This window comes from Hyperolius riggenbachi, chromosome 4 (assembly GCF_040937935.1).
Source record: "Hyperolius riggenbachi isolate aHypRig1 chromosome 4, aHypRig1.pri, whole genome shotgun sequence".
Lineage (NCBI taxonomy): Eukaryota > Metazoa > Chordata > Amphibia > Anura > Hyperoliidae > Hyperolius > Hyperolius riggenbachi.
In genome coordinates, this window is record NC_090649.1 from 209,627,933 (window position 1) to 209,648,431 (window position 20,499).

Consider the following 20,499-nt stretch of genomic DNA (forward strand, 5'->3'; position numbering starts at 1 on the left):
TCTCAGTTAGCTTCAGTCTGGGTCTTCTGCACATGCACGGACCTCCTGCCCATGCGCAGAAGACCCCAGTTGACATCACTGAGCCAGTTACACGGGCTGATTGCTGCTAAACGGAGGACCGCGGGAGGACGGCGAGGGACACAGCCATGCTTATGGGGCTGGAGGAAGCCCCGGGTAAGTAAAAAATCTTTATGTTGGCTCATCTCTGAGTCTCTTTAAGGGATGAACATGGATCAGGGTATAAACATGGGGGCTTTTACAATGAAATATCATTTATCAATGCTTATAATAACATCCACATTTAAAACCAGGCCCTCTACCCGAGTCCCTTATCTATGTCTCCAGAACTTAGCCTTATGTTAAGACAACAAAATTTCTACAAAGCCTTGGTCTGGGTGCACGTAAGCAAAGCTGCTATAGATGAAGCCTAAGGCTAGGTTCACAGTGGGACGTTGCGGAGCTGCATTATAAAGTTTTATAATGCAGCTTACCGCACTGCAATGAGAAGTGTATGTGACATTCTCAGTACGACAGAGTTTCATTGTAACGTGTAGCGTTGTGTTAATGCACTGCTGTAGTGCGTTACCTCGAAACACACACGTTACCAGGTACAGGATAGCATACTTTTCATTGACTGTATACTTTACTGTACCTACTTAATGCAATGGTAACGCAGCATTAATTTGGGTTAACACTATTTTGTAGCATTGTAACATTGCGTTGCAACTTTACAACGCAACTTCCACTGTTAATCTAGTTTACTGCTCCATTGATATTTTATGGTAAGTTCAGGGACACTTTGACTATAGGTGCATTTAAGTGTGATTTCACCCAACAAGTAAATTATAGAAAAATACTGACTCACATATGACATCATCCAATTTTATTTGAGACTTAAATTTACTGTAAGACTAGTTTCACACTGGAGTGTTGCATTGTCTACCGTGTAAAAATAGTGTGGAAGAAGAGAATCCACAAGCTCAAATTAGTGCTAAAACCATCAATTGACACATATCGGGCTTACAATACACCCTTAGTCATAGTAGCAACTAAGGGTGTATTGTAAGCCCGACACATGTCAGTTGTTTCTGTGAATGTTTGTGCATCCTAAGTCTGTCCAATTCAATTAAAGATGCCAGGTTAGCATTCTTGAGTTTGTGGATCCTCTTCTTCCACTCTGCTTGGGGCTTGTCTAACTTGATTCAGCACCATTGAGTGCTATCTATGGGGGTTTTTTAGTGTTTTGGACTTCTTTTGCTTACAGAATTGCAATGCAATAGAGGAGAATAGTCGGATTGCGTGGTATTGATGCGTTTTAAGGGATACAGTAAATGAAAAGTATGCTTTACTGTTAACATGCACGTTATGCTCTATCATGCTGCACAGCTAATGTGCAAATGTGAATGCACCATTACAATATTATATTTTCTGTCACAGGGCACCACACACACCAGTGTGAATGTAGCGTTGGGGCCCAGGTGACACAAGCTCCTGAGTGTACAAAAAAAAAATACTGTGACAACAGCAAAACAACATATAGAAAGGCCAACCGTTAACAAAATATTCAACATAATTACTGAAGTGTGGTGAGAGGACAAGAAAACATTTGTACGCTCGTAAAATCTTCCAATCTCATCTTCCATCCAAGAAAGACAAAGCCCAGTAAGAAATGCTATTAACTTTCTCAAATCAACATTTAGGACAGCTTAAACTAGTATATTATACTCTTCTGTATCTCCTAATGCATGTTAAAGAAGTCCATTACAGAAAGAGCCCAAAGGTCCTATAAAAATGACTATTTCTTGTTCCCAGCAGGCTGCAATGGCATGCAGTGCAATGTTAAGTTACAGAGGCATTATTGTTTGCTTTTGGGGCCCCAACTGTTGCACATTAACTTCAAAGTGACTGCATTCTTCACAGAAGTATGATGTTAGCACAACAGGAGGCAGGCTCGGGGAGAAACAGAGCAGAGCTGAATCTGTAATTTGCTGCCAACCTACACTAATTTATCCTGCTTATGTGGACCTAATTGTAGTTGGCTTGTCAGTTACTATTAGATTCAGTTTATATTGGTTGTGCTAATTCATGGAATAGTGGGGGATGAAAATAACTAAGGAAAGACACAAATCAATAGAAAGCAAATAAATGTAACGTATAAGTACAATGTGGAAAGGAAATTCGATTCCTTCCTCACAGCCAGGCCTGAACTGGCAATCTGGCAGCTCTGGTAAATGGCAAAAAAGTGGTGTGTATGAGCTGTGTGCACAGTGAGCTTCTATAAACCACAATCAGCCTGGCCAAACAGAAACTATTATTTTCCAGCTATCCAGCTATGAAATACATGGAAGTATCATAGAAGCAACAAACATTAGCTTGGACATGGAGCTTCGAGAGGTGGTAGAGGATAGGGGGGCCTAGCATGCTGTGGTCCATGGCATGATCTTGGACATGGAGCTTCGAGAGGTAGTAGAGGATAGAGGGGCCTAGCATGCTGTGGTCCATGGGGTCAAAAAGAGTCAGACACCACTGAATAGCGACTGAACAACAACAGTAATTTTTTTTACATTCTGTTAACCCTGCAGTCATTCATGTAAAGTGACAGCCATAGCTTCTCAGCTCATCACTTCACGTTATTGATGCATTAAATAAGTCATCATCTCTGTCCATAGAGAAGTAATGGTTGCATAAGAAGTCTCATGTGGTGGAAGAGATTTGGTAAATGGGGAACCCTGTCAGCAGCATTACTGACAGATGACATCTAGCCTTCTGATACTGAAACTTGGCATTTATGAGCATCTTTTTGAAACTAAATTTATTGGCTATGTTATTCTGAAGTATGAATCACAATAGGGGTAGTAGGATGTTACACTTTCTAACTATGGTGGTCATTTAATAAAATTGTTTTGGCCAGGAGTGTTCTGCACTTGCGCAATTCATAAAAACTGCAACTGCACATGCACCGAACACTCACGGCGCAGTAGGTCGAGACTGGCCCAGTCGGCCAGCTTTCAGATGGGCACTGCAAATGAATGGAGGAGAGCGGAATAATGGTGAGGGCACACAAGGACTGCAGGGGGCTAGACGAAGCCCTCGTTAAGTTAAACTGGATGTGTTTTACACTTCACATACCCTTTAAATGAAGTAATCACATATGAGTATTGCTTATTGCCTCTGGTAAGTCTAGCAGCAGCATTAATTTATGAACAATGGTTCACTTGCAGGTTTACATAGGCTTGAAAATATTCACAAATTGATTGCAAAAGGACCTCATGAAAACACAAGTACAGCTGGCTAAGAAGTGTTAAAGCTATCTAAAAAATTAAATCACAAAAAAGGCTACCATAGGACAGCAGCTATGAAGCGGTTTATCACCTCTATTACCATAAACTCCTGGATCATAAATCTAACTCCAGCCATAACCTGCAGTTTAGTTTTGAATATGGTGGAAAAAGGTTACAGCGTCTTTGGGGTTTTATTGCTGTCAGTAAGAATTCCTTCTCTTCTGTCCTGTCAGGAAATGGGAAAATAAATCAGGCATGGAGACAGAAATAAATAAATAAAATGTTTCTTTCTAGAGTGGGGACGAGCTAAAACCTGTGCCAAGTCTATATCCCTGCCCCTCATTTCCTGTTTCCATAGATTCACATTGGAGCCATGGGTTGTATGGACAGGAAGTGACTGGCAATTTTTCCAATTTTTCCAATGCAGTTTTGGGCAGCAGGTCTAACCAGAAAGAAGTTATTATTTTCCATTTTTTTGATCTCTCTGTAACTCTCTGACATTCTGAAGTGTTTGCTAAAGCCCTTATTTTTTCCTTTCAGAATGGTTTGAATAAAGTTACCAATCATTGGTTTTGTGAGAATTCCACTAAAGCACAGACATAAATAACTTTACAGCATGTAATGAGCTGATCTGCATTAGCAAAACAATCTGTGCTCCCTTCTGATGTACAAATGTCTGCAAGCTTTTAAAATTGCTCAAGTACAAAGGATGGGAGACCAAACAAAATGTATGTATATTATATTGAAAGCTTACCCTTTCACTGTATTGATATAGCCAATAAATGCTATCATCCCTATTCAAAACTCTGCATTATTTTATTTTGTGCTATCTACATTTTGTGTTTTTAGAAATATGCAAGGTCCAAAGGTTCATCTCCCAATTGGAGACATTAGAGGTGCCAAATTCCAAGCAACAAAAGCAATTACCCTTTGCACACTCACTACACAGAGGCTCCCTGCATACCAGCTGCTCAAACACAGCCAATTCAGAATACAGCTACTGTCTCCGCAGCTAATTAAATGTCACAGTATCAGTTTACAAAAACATTCATGATTCCGTGTAGTCACATATGCCAACAAAGAGGCCACTCTAGATACATATGTGTTACTACCAGTAAACCCTTACTTTGTATCCTGCTATGTCTGTTAGCAAGACGTTTTGAATCAGGATGATACCATTTATCATGTCTGTTAAACCTTGTGATCAGGTTTAAATCTGGTACTCTCTCTCTGTCTGAATCCTGCTGTTGTGATGATTATAAGCTACAAAACAACTTTATGCTGTTGTCCTTATGATGCGAGTAGGATGCATGATTACATCCTTGAGCATGTTAAAGGGAACTTTAACTGAACGGGGGGTAAAGAGTTTCACCTACCCGGGGCTATTAACAGCCCTCTGCAGCAGTCCTGTGCCCTCGGAGCCGCTCTGGAATCCTCTGGTCCCCCGCTGTCACTAAGTTTCATTTTTGACGACTCACCAGTCGGCTGGCCGCCATGCGTATTATTGGACGCATTCCTTACTGCAATTAGCGCTGTTGCGGACCGCAGCGCGTAAAAAAATTTGCGTTGCCGCATATCTACGTGTGCTGAATGTGGCAACGCGTATTTTTGTATGCGTTGCGGTCCGCAACAGCGAGCTGTCGCCGGCCTGTCGCGCACACACTCATGTGTGCTGGCGACAGGCCACAAATGTTGCCCGTGAGTATGGGCCATGAAGCATGCAGACACCTTGGCCCATATGCAATTACATTTTTCACTTGAGTTATCTCCTAGGAGATAATTTGCATCTTCATTTGAAACAAACCTTTCAGCATTTTACAATTGAAAAAGTACTCAGAAGTTGGTGAAAAAGTACTATCAAATTTATGTTGAGTATTTTCTTGCTTGCTGGTGCTTAAAAGGCACTTTTATAACAAGTTACGAAAATATCACCTAGGAGAAAATTCAGGAGAAAAAGTTAATTGCATATGGGCCATGTGCTTAATATTGGAGACAGTGACAGTCACCCAAAAATACATATATGCAGGAGTCAGGGCTAAGTTCAAACACGGAGGGTATACACTTAATTGCAACAACTCAGAGTCAATAAAAAAATACAAACTCACATTGTGGGTCCATGCACACTGGACCCTTTTGCTTTAAAACACATCAATACACTATTGCACAATAACCAGTAAAGTGCCAAGTGTTGAGAAGTCACCAGACTGTAGTTCAGGGAAAGACCGTTCTCCTTCCTGACATCATCATCAGATGACGGCGGAAGGCCAAAACCTGGTCAGGAAGGAGACCGGCATTCTCTGAACTACAGTCTAGTGACTTCTCAGCACTTGGCACATTACTGTGCAATAGTGTATTGATGCGTTTTAAAGCAAAAGGGTCCAGTGTGAATGGACCCACAATGTGAGTTTGTGTTTTATTTTATTGACTCTGACTTATTGCAATAAAGTGTACACCTCTGTGTATGAACTTAGCCCTGACTCCTGCAGATATGTTTTTTGGGTGACGGTCACTGTCTCAAATATCTCCAAAATTAATTAGCCACACAAATACAGTCATTTTAGGATAGCTATTCAGCTATACTCCCTGCAGAAAATTCAATGTCAAACTATATCCTGAATTGCTGCATTTCTGTATCTGCTATGTAATAGCAAGTACTATCTTGCTTCATGCAGAGCATGGTTTGATATGTGTTACTGGTCTTTAACCATTTAATGGCAAGCATACGTATTAAAACGTCATGCTTTAGCCTATTAATGGCAACATGACGTTTTAATACGTCGCGCGTTCCCGCCGCCGCTCCGCACGTGTCCGCGCCGCTACCGCCGCCATTACCGTCGGGTTTCCGTGCTATGTGATTGGGGAAGAGGACCGAGCGGTCCTCTACCCAATCGCAGTGCCTGGAGTGAATGGACGCGACCGCGAACAGCGGCTACGTCCATTCACAAAAACAGGAAATTGTTACAAGTTAAATAAAGTGTAAAAAAAAAAAAAAAAAAAAGTGATCACTTCCTATTATGGAGAGTGTTCACTAGCGCCATCTTGTGGCCAAAAAGTATATTACACATACATGCACACACACAATATCAACATACACAGTATTAATAAATTAATACATTACATTTCCACCCCCCCCCCCTAAAAAAAACCCTTGTAAAAAAAATCAGCTTCAAATAAATAAATAAATAGTTGCCTTAGGGACTCAGTTTTTTTCAATCTATATTTTATATGGGAAAATTTATTTTACTTTATTACATAGGGGCTTGTAATTATGGCCAGAACAACAAAAAGAACCCCAGAAAAATAACACCTATATTTCAAAATAATATATTGTCGCCATACATTGTGATAGGGACATAATTTTAACGGTTTAATAATCAGGACAACTGGGCAAATAAAATGAGTTGGTTTTATCCACTAGAGAATGTTTAATTTTAAAACTATAATGGCTGAAATCTGAGAAATAATGATTTTTTTCCATTATTTTTGTATTTTTCCCATTAAAACGCATTTAGAATAAAAAAATTCTTAGCAAAATGTATTACCCACAGAAAGCTTAATTGGTGGCGAAAAAAACGAGGTATAGATCATTTTCTTGTGAGAAGTTGTAATAAAGTTATTAGGGAATAAAAGGGAGGAGCACTGACAGGTGAAAATTGCTCTGGTCCGTTAGGGTAAAAACCCTTGGGGGTGAACTGGTTAAATAACTTAATGCATATTATGCTTGCTAGTAGTATAATACAGTATATGTTACAGGGCCAGGGGTAGGTACAGTCCTGGCCAAAAATTTTGAGACTGTCAAAAATATTGGAAATTAGAAAAGTTGGTGCTTAAGTTTTTATAATAGCAATTTGCATATACTCCAGAATGTTATGAAGAGTGTTCAGATGAATTGCATATTCCTTCTTTGCCATGAAAGTAAACTGAATCCCAAAAAACCTTTCCACTGCATTTCATTGCTGTCATTAAAGGACCTGCTGAGATCATGTCAGTAATTGTCTTGTTCACTCAGGTGAGCACAAGGCTGGAGATCATTATGTCAGGCTGATTGGGTTAGAATGGCAGACTTGACATGTTGAAAGGAGGGTGATGCTTGAAATCATTTATCTTCCATTGTTAACCATGGTGACCAGCAAAGAAACGCAGGCAGCCATCATTGCGTTGCATAAAAATGGCTTCACAGGGAAGGATATTGTGGCTTCTAAGATTGCACTAAAATCAACAATTTATAGGATCATCAAGAACTTCAAGGAAAGAGGTTCAATTCTTGTTAAGAAGGCTTCAGGGCATCCAAGATAGTCCAGCAAGCACCAGGATCGTTTCCAAAAGAGGATTCAGCTGTGGGATCGGAGTGCAACCAGTGCAGAGGTTGCTCAGGAATGGCAGCAGGCAGGTGTGAGCGCATCTGCATGCACAGTGAGGCAAAGAAGATGGCCTGGTGTCAAGAAGGGCAGCAGAGAAGCCACTTCTCTCCCAAAAAAACATCAGGGACATATTGATCTTCTGCAAAAAAAGTATGGTGAATGGACTGCTGAGGACTGGGGCAAAGTCATATTCTCAGATTAAGCCTCTTTCCGATTGTTTGGGGCATCTGGAAAAAGGCTTGTCAGGAGAAGAAAAGGTGAGCACTACCATCAGTCCTGTGTCATGCCAACAGTAAAGCATCCTGAGACCATTCATGTGTGGGGTTGCTTCTCATCCAAGGGAGTGCGCTCACTCACAATTTTGCCAAATAATACAGCCATGAATAAAGAATGGTACCAAAACACCCTCCAACAGCAACTTCTTCCAACAATCCAACAACAGTTTGGTGAAGAACAATGCATTTTCCAGCATGATGGAGCACCGTGTCATAAGGAAAAAGTGATAACTGAGTGGCTGGGGGACCAAAATGTTGAAATTTTGGGTCCATGGCCTGGAAACTCCCCAGATCTTAATCCCATTGAGAACTTGAGGTCATTCCTCAAGAGGCGGGTGGACAAACAAAAGCCAACTAATTCTGAGAAACTCAAAGAAGTGATTATGAAAGAATGGGTTTCTATCAGTCACGATTTGGCCCAGAAGTTGATTGAGAGCATGCCCAGTTGAATTGCAGAGGTGCTAAAAAAAAGGGCCAACACTGCAAATGCTGACTCTTTGCATAAATCTCATGTAAATGCCAATAAAAGCCTTTGAAACGTATAAAGTGCTTATAAATATATTTCAGTACATCACATAAACAACTGAAACAAAGATCTAAAAGCAGTTTAGCAGCAAATTTTGTGAAAACTAATATTTTTGACAGTCTCAAAACTTTTGGCCAGGACTGTACACATAAAAATCCAGAGCAGCCTACAGAGAATCATGTATGTCATATGTGTGCAAAGGGTTAATTACATTTGCTGTCATTATTTTTTAGGCTTATAGAAATGACTATGACTACATCTGCACTATATAAATCCTACACCTCCTGTATAAAATTGGGAATTATTGATTTATGGGACACTGGCACACATGAACTTTGTTTCAAATATACACACAATGATAACACTAAATTATGCTTTGTGCCGATTTTAATAAAACATTTTTTTTACAAAGGCACAAAGAAAAAGTGTGGCATAAATATTAGTACCAACTAGAAATGCATAAGAGAATAACCATAAAATCCTTTTTTGCATAAAAAAGCAAATCAATCCAAAATCTAAAACTATTTAAAATGCATGATAGACTAGACCTTCCATCTTTTGGGTGCACCCACAATAATAATAATGATTTATATCAGAACCAAGGCATTTGAAATGAAAACGTACAGTAGCGGTATAAACCTGTAGCTTTATAAGTGATGATAGCTGCATACAAGTAAAGTGTATAGAAAACACCCAATAAGTCAGGTGAATGGCGTGTACCCAGTCTGTTCTTTAGTAATGCAATAGTCGACTGCAAAATTACATCTGAGGATGTCCAGAGGCAGGGATGAAATCCCCTATGTCCCCCACATGTATCACTATCCATGTGAGTGCTTCCTCAGGAGCTGGCAAAATTGTGTATAGGTGGCCTAGCACACCTTGCTATTCATATACTACCATCCCTATTTGGTATTACAGTATCCATCCTACTGTAGCAAAAGCATGTCTGTTTCCAACACACAAAAATTCCTTCCCTCCCGGTCCTCCACAGATTCTGTTTCTGCTCCCTAGATTAGCACCGGACAGGGAACACACCCCATGGACTGACCAATGTAATAGTTATATTTGTGTGTATGTGTATAGTACAAACATGCATTTATCTTAACATTTGTTTATAAGCACACATTTCTTTTCACAGATTTATATAAAGCACATTTTTGTTTTTACAGAGTATGTCAAATTCACATCACAAACTATTTACTCAGTGGGGCCCACAATCTAATGTCCCAACCACAATTAAGTTTTTGGAGGGAAGCCAATTAACCTAACAGTATGTTTTATGAAGGTGGGAGGAAATGGGAGCACCTGGAGGGAGAACATACAAATTCTATGCACATGGTGTATTGGCCGCAGTTGGAATATTAGCACTGCAAGCTAATATGCATTTTATAAAAGATTATCATCATAAGCCTAACGTGCTGACAATGAAGATGGTTAATTGGCCTTACCTCACAAACTGGCCCAAGGATGTAGTGAAAACAGCAGACTGAATCCCAATGAGGGGCCAGTTAGTGATATGTATTGCGTGATGTTCTCTGTAAAGCCCTGGAAAAACAGTGCTTTATAAATGTGTAAAAGTAAAATATGATACAAACATTTTTTTTGAAGGATAATATCAAAGGCAGTCAGTTTGTGCAAGTTCCAAAAGGCTGCTAACTGTCAGACATCTCTGAGATAAAGCAAGGAAACCCTGAATATTCATGCACAGGTCACACTCTTCAGGGGCTGCCCTTCAAATTGATGTAGGCACTTTCAGAATCAGCAGAGACACAAGACAGAGGTCCCATTGAGGTTATGCTCCACACCAAGCGGTGTGAAATGCACTGTAATCTCTATCATGTGACTGAATAATATGGAACTTCTTACATTTGTGATTTAGAGGTGATGATGGGTATGGCTTAGTCCTATGTACACATTTTACTGTTCTGTTCACTTGGCTTAACCTTTTGGGGACCAAGTACGTTGAATCAACGTCCAGCAGATGGTGCTACCGTTCTGACTGGACGTTGATTCAACGTCCGTGCTAACGAACTGTCCCAACGCGATCATGCACACCGGAGAGGGGAGATTAAGCTGTCATATGACAGCTGGCGTCTCCCCTCAGTGATCAGCAGCCATTGCGTATGGCTGCTGATCACGTGATCACTACGATCACCGGCAGATCGTAGTGATCAATTTGACAGCTGCAGCGGTAGGAGGGAAAGAAGAGGATCCACTCACCTCCCTGCCGTTCCCGCGATGATTGGCGCCTCCCACCGCTCTTGCCAGCATCTCTGCTCCTTCTGACGTCAGCGCCGGATCCCGGCTTGATGACGCCATCAAGCCGCGACCCGGAACTGAGCGGCAGTAGGAGCTGAGATGCCGGCCGAAGCGGGGGGAACCACTGCGGCTCGTCGCTGGAGCCTGGAAGGGGAGTGATTGTGCTGCTGACTAAAGGGGGGACACCTGGCCACACAGGGGGGAGATTGCCCAGCCAGACCTTGCAGGAATCCGGCTGCCTGACCCCCCAAATGCGCCCTCCCCTTCTGCAAAAATGCCCGGTCCTGAAGGGGGGGTTAGGCGGCCGGTCCCGAAAGGGTTAAAGAGGAACTGTAGTTAAAATAACAATGACAAAAATTGATTATTTTTTTACTCATTACTTATTTATAGATTTTTTTTAAATCTTTCCTCTGTCTGATCTACATTCTGAAATTTATCAAAGGTGAGGTGGCAACGTCTTTAGTTCTGCCAGGTCATCTGTACGGAATGTTTGTTACTGAGAGTTCTCTGCACAGAGGGAGATACTCCTTGCTTGGCAGTTGAAAAATGCCATTATTTCCCACAATGCAATGAGGTTCACAGTATGCAAACTGTGAGGGCCAAGGTCATGACATCACACTCTGGGAGGGGGTTCACCACACTATCAGCCACAAAGACCCCCCCCCATGATCTATTTGAGAAATAGTAAAGATTTCTCATGGGAGGGGAGTATCGGCTACTGATTGGGATGAAGTTCAATCCTGAGTTAACATTCCCCTTTATAAGACAACTATACCTGCACACAAAAGTACAGTTCTCTGCTGGTACCACAAAGTCCATAGAAAAATATACTGGACCCAGGGCTGGGCCGAGGCATAGGCTGGAGAGGCTCCAGCCTCAGGGCGCAGTGTAGGAGGGGTGCACAATTCATTCAGCTGTCATTCCTAATTGCGTATGAAGCAGAAAGAAATAAGAAAAGGGGATACATAGCAGTGACTGCAAGCCAGATAACTAGATATTAAGGTGTTGGGGAGGTTGTGGGCCCTCTGGCCCTATTAGTCTAATAGCAATTAGTGTGTGACAGCTGGGGTGGGAGGGATGGAGGGGCGCACTTTGGTGTCTCAGCCTTGGGTGCTGGAGGACCTTGTCCCCTTCCTAGTATGTCCAGATACGGAGCCATGGCCACTTGTGCCTAGGGATGAGCGCATAGATTTTGCTGAATTTTGCATTGAAAGTTGGAATTCCGACACGTAAATTCTTTCCCATCATTAATAGTGAAAAATATCTACAGAGCATGCTAAAGGGACATAAATAAGAAAATTCTATGCAAAAATGTGAAAATATTCTAAATGAAATTGTAACCTAATTTGAAAATATTTTTGCAAATTTGCACCAACCTGAACTAATCTTATGGTTAGTGCAAAATTATAGTTGCAGTAAATTACAATTTTGTGATTTTGCAATGCAAACTCAGAATCCACAAAATTTGGAATTCCATGCGAAATTTTAGAATCTCGTCGAATTCAGAATTTCATAATTCTGACCATCCCTACAAATGCCCTATCAATCCAAACTGGCCTCTGTAAATAACAGTGATATTGGGCCCATTCCAAATAACTTTTTCAAGTTTTCTACACATCTTATCAATAAAATGCCCTTTAAGCTGCCAGCAAGCAAGAAATTACTTACCGTATATACTCGCATACAAGCCGAATTTTTGACCCCCAAAAAGGGGGTCAAAAGTTGGGGGGTCGGCTTGTATGCGAGTCTTCCCTGGTGGTCCGTGGTCCGCGGCCCCCCCGCTACCCCCTGCCCGCTCCCCCCGCCGCCGCTGCTATTACTTGTTTCGGCAGCGGCTTCCTCGTCCCCGGCGGCTCTTCCTCTTCCCCGCTCTCATGCCTCTATGAAGAAATCACAGCAGCGCGCCCGGCGCTGCTGCTCTGATGATGCAGGGGGCAGGAAAGAGCGGTTCCCATGGTAACGGCGATGCAGATCGCCGCTACAGGAAGCCGCGCTCTTTCCTGCCCCCTGCATCATCAGAGCAGCAGCGCCGGGCGCGCTGCTGTGATTTCTTCATAGAGGCATGAGAGCGGGGAAGAGGAAGCGCCGCCGGGGACGAGGAAGCCGCTGCAGGTAATAGCAGCGGGGGGAGCAGGGCACTATACCGGCCACTACCTACCTACACTGGGTTCTATACTAGCTATACTGGGGCACTACCTACCTAAACTGGGCACTATATTAGCTAAACTGGGCACTATACTAGCTATACTGGGGCACTATACTAGGTACTATACTAGCTATACTGGGGCACTACCTACCTATACTGGGTACTATACTAGCTAAACTGGGCACTATACTAGCTAACCTGGGCACTTTACTAGCTATACTGGGGCACTCTACTAGCTATACTGAGGCACTCTACTAGCTATACTGGGGCACTCTACTAGCTATACTGGGCACTATACTAGCTATACTGGGCACTATACTAGCTATACTGGGGCACTACCTACCTAAACTGGGCATTATACTGGCTAAACTGGGCACTATACTAGCTAAACTGGGCACTATACTAGCCATACTGGGGCACTACCTACCTATACTGGGCACTATACTGGCTAAACTGGGTACTATACTAGCTAAACTGGGCACTATACTAGCTATACTGGGGCACTACATACCCATACTGGGCACTATACTAGCTATACTGGGACACACTGGGGGGATTACGCGGCCTGCACCAATCCAGCATTTCCTACCCCCGGCTTATATGGGGGTCAATCATTTTTCCCTGTTTTTCCATGGAAAAGTTGGGGGGTCGGCTTATATGCGGGTCGGCTTATATGCGAGTATATACGGTAAATAGAAGGATTTTGACAGTACCTTTCTGCCTACATTTTGGTATTTTTTTATTTGCAGAGTGCTGAAAAGGTATTTTAAACAGAAGATGAAGAATTATCTCCTACGAGAAAACTTTGGAGAAAAAGTGAATTGGATCAGAGCCAATTGGCCTGATACGTCAAAGTATAGTGAAGTTGCAATGCACATTGGGGCACACAGCAATTTTACTGTTAGTATTGCGGGGGAGCACCAGTTGTTAACCCATTATCGCCACAACACGCGGGGTAACGTGCGTTACCTTAGCAATGCACACATTGCCAAAGTAAAGTACATGCCACTAATGGGGTAATGGCAGATGCTCCCCCTGCACTAGTAACAGTAAAATTGCCATGGGCTCCCTGCGCACAGCAAATTTACCGTAATTGAGTGCATCAGGTCCATTGTCTCTTATCTATAACATATGGATCCATTATTGGAAATCCATCCCTAGGAATCTCTCATTGGATGTCACTGATTAAGATCTGTCCTTTTGGGGTCTGTCACTGTACCATACAATCTTGGTTGTTCAATCTTACCACTTTCATGTAGTATAAGAGCTTATCCAATCAATCATTCAAGGTATTTTCAATCCGTTTGCCCGTATACTACATAGATTTGGTAAATCTGTACAACCAAAATTGTATGGTGTGTGTTGAGCTTAAGGTGGCCACTAATGATCCAATCTTTTTCATCCAATCTTACCAAATCTATGTAGTAGAAGAGTAAACTGATGGAATATATTAATTGGATACTATAGGCAGTTCCCTTATATTAGATAGAAATGGTAAGATTGGATGAAAAAGATTGGATCATTAGTGGTCAAAAAAGTCTAATGCTGGGCAGTCTGTCCCTGGGCATCTGTCACTATTTGGCACTATTATGGGCAGTACCATATTGGCAGTATCAAACTGTAATACTGCAAGCACCATAACAGGAGCAACATAAAGGAAAGTAATATGATAGAAGCTTTATACTGGTAAGCACTGGGTTGAATCGGGGGGCTTGTCATGTCACTGTATATTAATGTGCATTTGCAAATGTGCAGAACTAATCCTGTTTATTAATGCCGGGGGCATGATATTTAGGAAATACTTTTATGGGAATTACTATACTTGATGCTATTATGGGGAGCATTAGAATGAGAGCATAATTATAGGGGCAAGTGTAACAAGTTCACTATTACAAGGAACACTAAACAGAAATGCAGTTATGGGGTGCATAAAAATCAGGGTACCATTACTATGAGCCATATAATACAGAGCAATATATAATTGGTTGCTATAATGAGGGGATGAATTTTGCACTGACAGGGTGGAGGATGGGGGGAAATGTCATCCTTCCTACAGTATGATAAATAGGGAACAAGCACTTTGTTTAAAAAGCTTAGAAATTCCAACAAAAAATTTGCTAAGGGATGCTGAACAAAAATATGCAAGACAGAAAAATCAATAGCTAAGGTTATTGTTATCAACGTCTTCCACAGCTCCATACTCTAACTTTTAATTTAGTCAAAGCATTTGATTTTGTTCTACATAACCACATGTACACATGTTGAGGCTGCAAGAATGTATGTTCATGTTTAAAGAACTGGTTAAGTGACAGAAGTCAAGGCCTAGCTGTTAATGGAACATATTTGAAGTGTGGTGGCAGCAATGTGACACAAAGATTAGAACTGGGAATAGTTATCTTCAGTCTTTTTATTTAATGACAGGGTTGATTAAATATAATGCAATGTTGCCATTCTTATGGATAATATGAAGTTAGGTAGAAAATTAAAATCAAATACATAATGTAGACAGATACAGATAAACAAGAACATGGACTGTTAAATAGCAGATTAAATGTCACAGCATTACCCACTGGTAGGGCACCTGTGGAGAGGCAGTTTGCACATAAAGTTTCCTAGGCTGTAAGCAAATAACGTAACATACAATGTAATTTGCGTGACGCATGTTACACACGCAACTAGGGCATTGACTGTTACCCAAGCAATGCAAGTGTTGCATATATAACGCAAGTAACGCAAATTATGTAAAGCATTACGTAACATGCATAAAGCCTTAACTTAACAACTGCAGCAATAGGGATATGGAGTCTGCCATATGTATTTCCTTTTAAGCAATACCAGTTGCCTAACTATCCTGCTGATCCTCTGCCTCTAATACTTTTAGCCATAGACCCTGAACAAGCATATGTAGATCAGGTGTTTCTTACATTATTGTCAGATCTGACTAGATTAGCTGAATGCTATTTTCTGGTGTTATTCAGACACTATTGAAGCTAAATAGACCAGCAGGGCTGCCAGGCAACTGGTGTTGTTTAAAAGAGTGAATATACCTGCATGTAACTTAAGCACGTAACGACCGCCTAACGCCGATAGGCGTCGGCAGGTCGAAGTGGTGTTTACATGGAAACGGAAGCTCGAACCATGTCAGTTCACGGAGGGTGTCTCCGTGAACAACCTGCGAGCCTCCGATCGCGGCTCGCAGGCTAAATGTAAATCCCCGCTGTTTACATCATACGGCGCTGATGCGCAGCAGCACCGTAAAGGAGATCGGCGATCCCCAGCCTCTGATTGGCCGGGGATCGCCGGCATTTGATAGGCTGAAGCCTCCGTCCTGTGCCGCCCACAGCACAGAAAGGAGGGAAGGTGAGGGAGCGCGAAAATCGCTGCGGAGGGGTGCTTTGATGAGCGCCCCCCCCCCCCGCTCGGCCACACAGAGCGGTGGCGATCAGACCCCCCCAGCAGGACATCCCCCTAGTGCGGAAAAAAGGGGGGGGGAGTCTAATCGCCCTGCCTCAGTGCTGATCTGTGCTGTGGGCTGGAGAGCCCGCGCTGCACAGATCAGCAAGAAATCCCCTGGTCCTTAAGTGGTTAAGTACACTGCACATTACAAAACACCAATACTCATAATATAATCCTCAACAAAAGATCCAAAGTCCCCAATATAATAAAAATAAATGTCTTTATAGCCCAACAGACATGCAAGGGTTCCTGAGATTTCTTTAGGAAGCAAAATCGGTCATGGATTAGAACTACAGTATTGAATGGAGGCAGTCTTGGGTTGAGTTAGCATATGCAAAGAATAAGATCACTTATAACTAAAACAAGGAGACTGTATGGTGGAAATAACCAATTCTACAGTTTTGCTCAAGGCATCTTACATCTTGAATGCAATATTTTTATTTAATAAGACACACTTTCTTCACAGTCATTCAAGCAAAGGGCTCCACTAATTTTTACTTGTGTATTACGGTATATTTCATATAACAGTGTAGCATAATTCTATGACAACCTCTGCAAAATTAAAACTTTTTCTCCATAATTGGCCACTCCTGGATCCCGCAATGTCATGGGTGAAATCTGATGCAAGGTTAAAAGCTCAGGTATAAGGCACCAACTGGGCTGTCAATCAGCAAGCTGGGATGGATGTAATAGGCACAGATATATTATATTATTCCAATGTGCCTAATGGGTAAGCATGCAGCTTTAAGCCCCATACACACCCTCATTCAATGACTCCCAATGGGTATCGGGACCCGCTTGCAAGCAAACAACATGTTCTGGTATATGCGGCGATGGGCGGGAGTGATGTCACACGGCGGATGGGATAAGTAGGGACAACAATGCTTTCTGCAGGGGGGCTGCCATACACATGGTGCATTCTTGCCAGAGGCGGTCATTATCACCCATGTCGGCTAAGTTTGGCATGTGTATGGAGCCTTAGATACATCTGAATTGGGAATAGACCACTTTGCTCTATGAGGACCTTCCTTCTTCCAAATAATAAATGGAAAAAAAATTGAAAACAATGTTGTTTTGAAAGACCTGTGCCTATAGCGGTGCTCTGAATGCACCAACCAGAGCACATACCCCAGTAATGTTAATAGTAACAGAATTACACAGAATACATTAGTATTACATACAAACTGCTTTAAAAGGAAGATTAATGATGTCACATGTAGGAAATGACTTCATGATTATACTTGCCTTCCTGTATAAGGAAATAAGTGGAAATGGTTTTCTGTCCGCACAGAGTTTCTGCAATAGTGCATCTAATGTAATTTGCATATACATAAATATATTAGCACAGACGTTTCTGCCCCCCTGGACATATCCATGATCTGCATAATGTCAACATAATGTGGGCATTTCTTTTCAGAAAGGATGTGCAGCTTGGACTGTGAGCTGGGTGGAGGCTAATTTATTTATTCCTGTTGGTCTCTCGGGTTTTGTAACTAAAGCTCGCATTGCCCGCAGCCTCACTGCACTTATCCACACCGCAAGCAGACGTGAAATTCAGGAGTCCTGCCGGGCTAATCACATTGTCTAAGCATTATATGTCTAGTATCCATTCCATGTTTTTCTGCATCCTTCTAAGTATTCACCTAGTGTCTCAGCTGCATGTGTACTGGGGAAATATGGTGATGCTTCACTATGTTAGTGTGGGTGGAATGTATAAAAGAACAGTACAGAGAACACTCTAAACTTGCTGTGTGCTGTATATGCTGCTGACACTTCAGTTGTGCATCTTCCATCAATAGTAATGCACAAAGGGATAACACTTTCATAATGGTACAGCCATGTAACTGACAGGTACACTGATCAATAGATCACAAACCACAGAGGTCACCAAAATCATCATTAGGGTGCTATTGATCAATTTAACTGTCATGCCTTGCTTCAGTTGCATTGATGAAGCCTTGTGATGCTAAATATCAACATTATCACTGGCTGTAAATGACAGGCTATATTGGATAAACCTTGGATAGCACATGAGCATGTTAAATATTTTACTTTTTGTATTAAAGATAGGAAAGTCAAAAACTCAATGTATCATTCATAAGTAGAAAGATAAGAAAAACAATATATATATATACTGTATATATTAGATCAACCGGTTAACTTGCATACATGTTTACATTCAATGAACTTGTTCTGTATACTGTATATATATATATATATATATATATATATATATATATATATACATATATATATATATATATATATATATATATATATATATACAGTATACAGAACAAGTTCATTGAATGTAAACATGTATGCATTCCTGTCTTCCTAAAGCAGTTAACCGGTTGATCTAATATGGTCATGAGCACATATGTGAGCAAAACAAGAAAATAAAGCATTCATTGTTGTGTAAAACATAGGGAACAGCATGTATAGTGCAGTAATTCAAAGGCAAAACTTGTATGCTATTCTCATGAAAAGTGATTAGTGGTTGCATTATACACTAAATACATAGACCATGATTATTTGCAAATTATTAAAAATTGTTATTGGAATGTGACAAACAGCAAATTTGACTTTTTTATATTTTCAAATAAAATGTATTCAAATATAAAATGTATCTAGTTAATAAAGTAAGTAGGAAGTAAGCCCCTTAGCTACCAATATAACTAATATGAATAGTGATATGGGCAGCAATACAAAAACTTTGAGCACTATACAGGACTGACACTTGCAATAGATGAAAACATGCTACACAGAGAAAAAAGACACAGAGGAAGAATTAGAGCAAAACCTCCAGTCACTTTGAGAATCATGATAGACAGAAAGACAAATAGAAAGATAAACATTTTAAGGAAATAATATGTAGATGTGTCTTGTAATGTACACAGATTACATGGTAGATGATGTTTAATGTATGCGTAGGTATGCAGGTGCCAAATCTAAATATCAGCTTGTCAGTAATAAATGAGTACCGTCAACGATATGAAAACATAACAACGCATATCAATATTCGGTACATAGAGCTGGTTGGTTGCATACATCAGTATGCATGTATGATGAGATGTAGTGTGCATCCAGTAGTGTACACAGAGATCCCTGGCACTCACGCTGTTGCTGAGATTCTGAAGCGCAACATTCATCCTGATGATGATGGAGCAGCATCTACAGGAGCCAAGCCAAGGAATCCAAAGCCATGTGTAGAAGCCAAGGGATACAGCACCCACTGCCCATCCCTAGATCACCCTACAGATCCTAGCCAGCCTTAGCAAACTGCAGGGAGATAAGGCCTGAGAGAGGGGGAGGGAGAGGCAGGGCGAAGGAGGGAGGGAGTGAAGCTGGGGCTGCTAACTGAGAACGCTCCGGTTACCATGACAAAACCCTATTGTATCCTTCAACAGGAAGGACAGGAGAGCATCAGATGTTACAGGGAGGGAGGGTGGGAGTAAAGCAAAACAGAGTATGGATAATTTGTAAAGAGGAGAGCGTAGACATATGTACAGAAATGGTAAGAGAGAGGTAAAAAGATGTAAAAATAAATCATACGCTTCCAGATAAACATGTTCCAAAACAGTGATGCCATGATTAGCTAACACATTGATAAAGATTTGCATGTCCAGTATTTATATTGAGGTGACCCATTACACAGTATTTTACAGAAAACAGATGACCAGTCAGATGTGGATGCTTTTATAGATGAAGATACTCTGAATCAACTGTCAGAATTGTTGTGAGCCAGACATATGCCCTGCTTTGCCTGCGCTATCAATATCCTAATAAGTATCATTATATTTATAGACACAATGGCCTCAATTCACCAGAGAGGAGTTAGTAAGAGATAAAAGGTCGGTATTTTATCTCATGCGGTATTTTAACACTTTGTTTGCTATTCACCACTGTGAGAGGAGTGTTCAGTAGCAGGCGATATTGGTGCGATAATGGAGCAATATGGGTGCGAAAACCAAGCGATAAACAGTCGATAGTTATGCGGTGTTAGTGATTTGCATGCGATACTTTGCCTCTCTGGATGCTGGAAGTAAAGGATTGTGGGTAGGAGGAGGAGGTTATTACCAGCATGTGACCGCAGAGGATTTCCCTCCCCGTTTTTTGACCCTCTCCTTCCATTACAAATCCCTCCCTCCGTTCTGCATATTAAGTATACTAAGCAATATTAAGCATTTACAAT

At 41.4% G+C, this 20,499-nt stretch overlaps 1 protein-coding gene across 1 annotated transcript in view; it reads right to left on the reverse strand.

Moving 5' to 3' along the window:
* Positions 1–19,623, reverse strand: part of ECE2 (endothelin converting enzyme 2) — a 133,536-nt gene extending 113,913 nt beyond the window's left edge. Inside the window, exon 1 of the mRNA XM_068281317.1 lies at positions 19,424–19,623. Within this exon, the coding sequence (XP_068137418.1) occupies positions 19,424–19,456 (33 nt within the window). The 5' untranslated portion in view covers positions 19,457–19,623. The remainder of the gene's footprint in view (positions 1–19,423) is intronic.
* Between the last annotated feature and the right edge of the window lie 876 nt (positions 19,624–20,499).